The following is a 3,215-nucleotide window of genomic DNA, read 5'->3' as shown; positions in this document are numbered from 1 at the left end:
TTTTTAGTAAATATAAAGATAACTAAAATTAATATTACAAAATCTTAAGAGAAAGTTGCTCATTTCTACATAGCCCAGTTTGTGGTGCTTCACAAATCACAAGTCTCCTAAACACAGCATCGCTGCTCTTTTAGCTAATAATGTCAGCTACCAGATTTCCTTTCCTTGTGATAAATAATAGCTATAACTTCCTTCATATTTGTCATTTGAGCTTCCGACTGTTCTGCCATCTGTTATAAACATAGTACTCTCAAATTTCAGTCATAAACTTTAAAAATTTAATGCCCAAACAGCGGGCAATATAAAAAACCGCCGTTATAACTTATAAGGCCAAAACACAAACACCAGAAGCTAATATGCTCAAACATTACATGTAAAAAATTTTAGAAGCCAATATCTCCAACATTTTGCAGAATACTTGAAACTTGAGAAGTTATAAAAAATGGGCTAAGTGAAGACCACATGAGAGAGGACCCTCGTGACTCCAATGCGTTAAGGTTTTATGAGAGAACCCATTAACTCAATGCTTTAAGATTTTTTATTGAGACGTTGTATCAGATCTACTTGACATAGTTGATGTAGCTTAGTGCATTGATGGTGATCCCCCGTCGTGAGCTACTCCTGACTCGCCTCATAGTGATATCAATGCCGGGTTGGACTTGAGCTAGTCAGGTGTTTGACTAGAGACGGGTTAAGTATTGAGGGGCAGCATACTAATGTGGAGTTTCACACTTAAGGGTAAAATTGTTAGAATATTCAAGTGTGATGGAGTCTCACATTAGTTAGTAATGGGCTAAATGAAAATCATATAAGTGAGAGGACCCACGAACCCAATGCCTTAAAGTTTTGGGTTAAGACATGGTATTAGATCCACTTGATTTGATTGGTATAACTTAATCCATGAGTGACGGTCCCCCGTTAGCTACCCATGGCCCGCCTGATAGACGTGTAAAGACTTTATGCTAAAGCTTATCAATGCCTATAGCTATACCCAAAGCATCTTAAAAACTTCACTTTTTTTTTCCTAAGGTGTTGTTTGATTGAGGAGATCCTGTAATTTCCCTAGGCAAATCAACTTGGCAATCCACTTTGTCTTTGTTTGGTAGACAAATTTGGCAACGTTGCCCATCTATGCCATTTGCATAGCATTTCCCCATTTGGTTGATGAAAGCTAGGCATTGGCACTGTTGAGAAAGAGATCTCGGACGTGGTTTTTTGTCGATAGCCGTCTATATTGCAAAATGAAAAATTAAAGCAACCGAAAATACCCTCCTGATATTAAATCCGTTGTGTGGTCAGCAGCCCCCCACTTCGTTGTGTGGTCAGCAGCCCTCCTGATATTATCAAACTAGAAGCTACAGCTGGTCCAAAAGCATCAGCCTTGGCCTTATTAATATTTTCCCACACATATAATATTAGACTTCCAACACACATGCCAATGGAAAAGTAAAGCCGTATGTAGAAAGGTATTACCATGGCCATACAAGGAGAAATCACACAGCTCATTATTGTGCCAAATATTTGGTTCACAAACATGAAACGTGGTGAAGCCAAGGTAAGGTAGCCAGTCTTAAAATTCTACATCAGATCAAAGGCTGTGGAAACAATGTTCATCATCACACCACAAGCTACAAGACTAGCAAGAAGTCCACCACGTGATGCACCTGCCCATGCTCCAATTGTAAAGATGGCATGTACTAAAATATTGATATCTTCAAAAAATGAATTGCTCAACTTCGTACTTTTATTTACTGAAATTTCAATTAGTTAGCAAGAACTCCGCCATTCCTACTCTCACTGGATCCATTTTTCTTTCTTTTTCACGTTTCTCTTTAATTTACAATTTTTTTTATTTTCCCAAAAATTTTAAAAACAGAGATATTTTCATAATTGTCACTTATTTTCCCATTTATATTTTACCTCAAACCAAACTTAGACTTTATAAATCTTACCTAATTTGTCCAGTAAAATTTTTTCCAACCAAACAACTTTTTTTACATTTTTCTACCAAACTCATTTTCCAACCATTTCCCTATCAATTACATTTTCCTAGTATTCAAAAAAAATTCTCCTCAACCAAACGCCCCCTAACAGAAGATCCGAAGAAAAATTGGAACCTGATACCTTAAAGAATACTTAAAATCTCATCACCCCATTGTCAAACATGACAATCACATAACAAATGCATTCACCAATCAGAGATATAAGCATTTGATAAGTCCAAGGATCTTACAGGTCTAATTTGGAAAACCTTCATATCTCAAAACAATTTATTTGGGAATTGAGACTGGTTTCGGGTATAGAAACATAAGAAATTGTATCCTAGAATTGATAATTGAAAAATTCGAAATCTTTTATTTGTGGACATTGATTATTAAAAATAAAATTTAATTCTATATGCTATATGCTAAGAGTTCCAAAGCTACCTGTGAAATCTCATGTGGACCGAGGATACAGCATAGATGTCCAAACTCCCAATTCTCCCCACAGATGTAGCAGAAGTGGCGTCCACACCTGGAAAAAGAAAATGGAGTTATTATAATTCATTACCATACTTTGATTAAAATGATACAAATATATAAAAACGAATTACTCATATGGAAAGTTAAAATTTGTGAAAATTATTAATGGAGATACAAAATACACAACCTGCAGGTTATGTGTTCACATCCACCACAACTTTCGACATAGATAGAGCATGTGGGACATTTCTGCCACATTTTCAGTTTGGCCAATTCGCAAAACATCAAATCCAATTCTTTTTCACGTTCACTCCTTTTAAGCTTTTGAAATTCCTTGCAATCCGTTCCTGCATGCCATGGAACCTTACACTGCGCACAAAATAGTCTGTGACAGGAGGTGCACTCAGAATTAGTCACAACGTTTCCATCATTCACCAACAAAACAGAGCAATCCTTAAAGGGGCAATAAGCCTTTTGCAACCCAACAATTGAAGACTCGTATCTTGCAGATTCCCATCGATCAATAACTTGTTTAGGCATAATGGGTTGCAAATGTTTTGGCTTCAACTCCACAGAACATTTTGGATTTGGACAATTCACATTCACAACATTTTTCTGTATTTGAGTAGCCACGTAATTGGATATGCAGTCAGTGCAAAAGGGGTGGTTGCATTTACTTCTTATGAACATGTCAGACTCTGGTTTGAAATCAAAGCAAATTCCGCAAAAGAGTTTTGAGGATTGACCAGCCAT

At 36.5% G+C, this 3,215-nt stretch overlaps 1 protein-coding gene across 1 annotated transcript; it reads right to left on the bottom strand.

Annotated features, from left to right (window-relative positions):
- Window positions 1–2,393: 2,393 nt before the first annotated feature.
- LOC133316277 (E3 ubiquitin-protein ligase RSL1-like) lies at window positions 2,394–3,215 on the bottom strand. The gene is made up of 2 exons (XM_061518009.1): window positions 2,650–3,215; window positions 2,394–2,514 (listed from the first exon to the last, which is right to left on the bottom strand). Exons 1-2 carry the CDS (start codon window positions 3,213–3,215, stop codon window positions 2,394–2,396), a joined length of 687 nt encoding a protein of 228 aa, XP_061373993.1.

This window comes from Gastrolobium bilobum, unplaced genomic scaffold (genome assembly GCF_033153095.1).
Source record: "Gastrolobium bilobum isolate Gb01-03AN ecotype WA unplaced genomic scaffold, APGP_CSIRO_Gbil_v1 utg6012, whole genome shotgun sequence".
NCBI lineage: Eukaryota > Viridiplantae > Streptophyta > Magnoliopsida > Fabales > Fabaceae > Gastrolobium > Gastrolobium bilobum.
This window is presented reverse-complemented; position numbering and strand designations above follow the sequence as displayed.

Bases quoted from the DNA above. Each gene is read 5' to 3' on its own strand.
- LOC133316277 (XM_061518009.1), bottom strand. From the start codon at position 3,215: ATGGCTGGTCAATCCTCAAAACTCTTTTGCGGAATTTGCTTTGATTTC. The intron at 2,515-2,649 runs GTTGTGTATTTT...TTCTTTTTCCAG, and splicing joins TGTGAACACATAACCTGCAG to GTGTGGACGCCACTTCTGCT.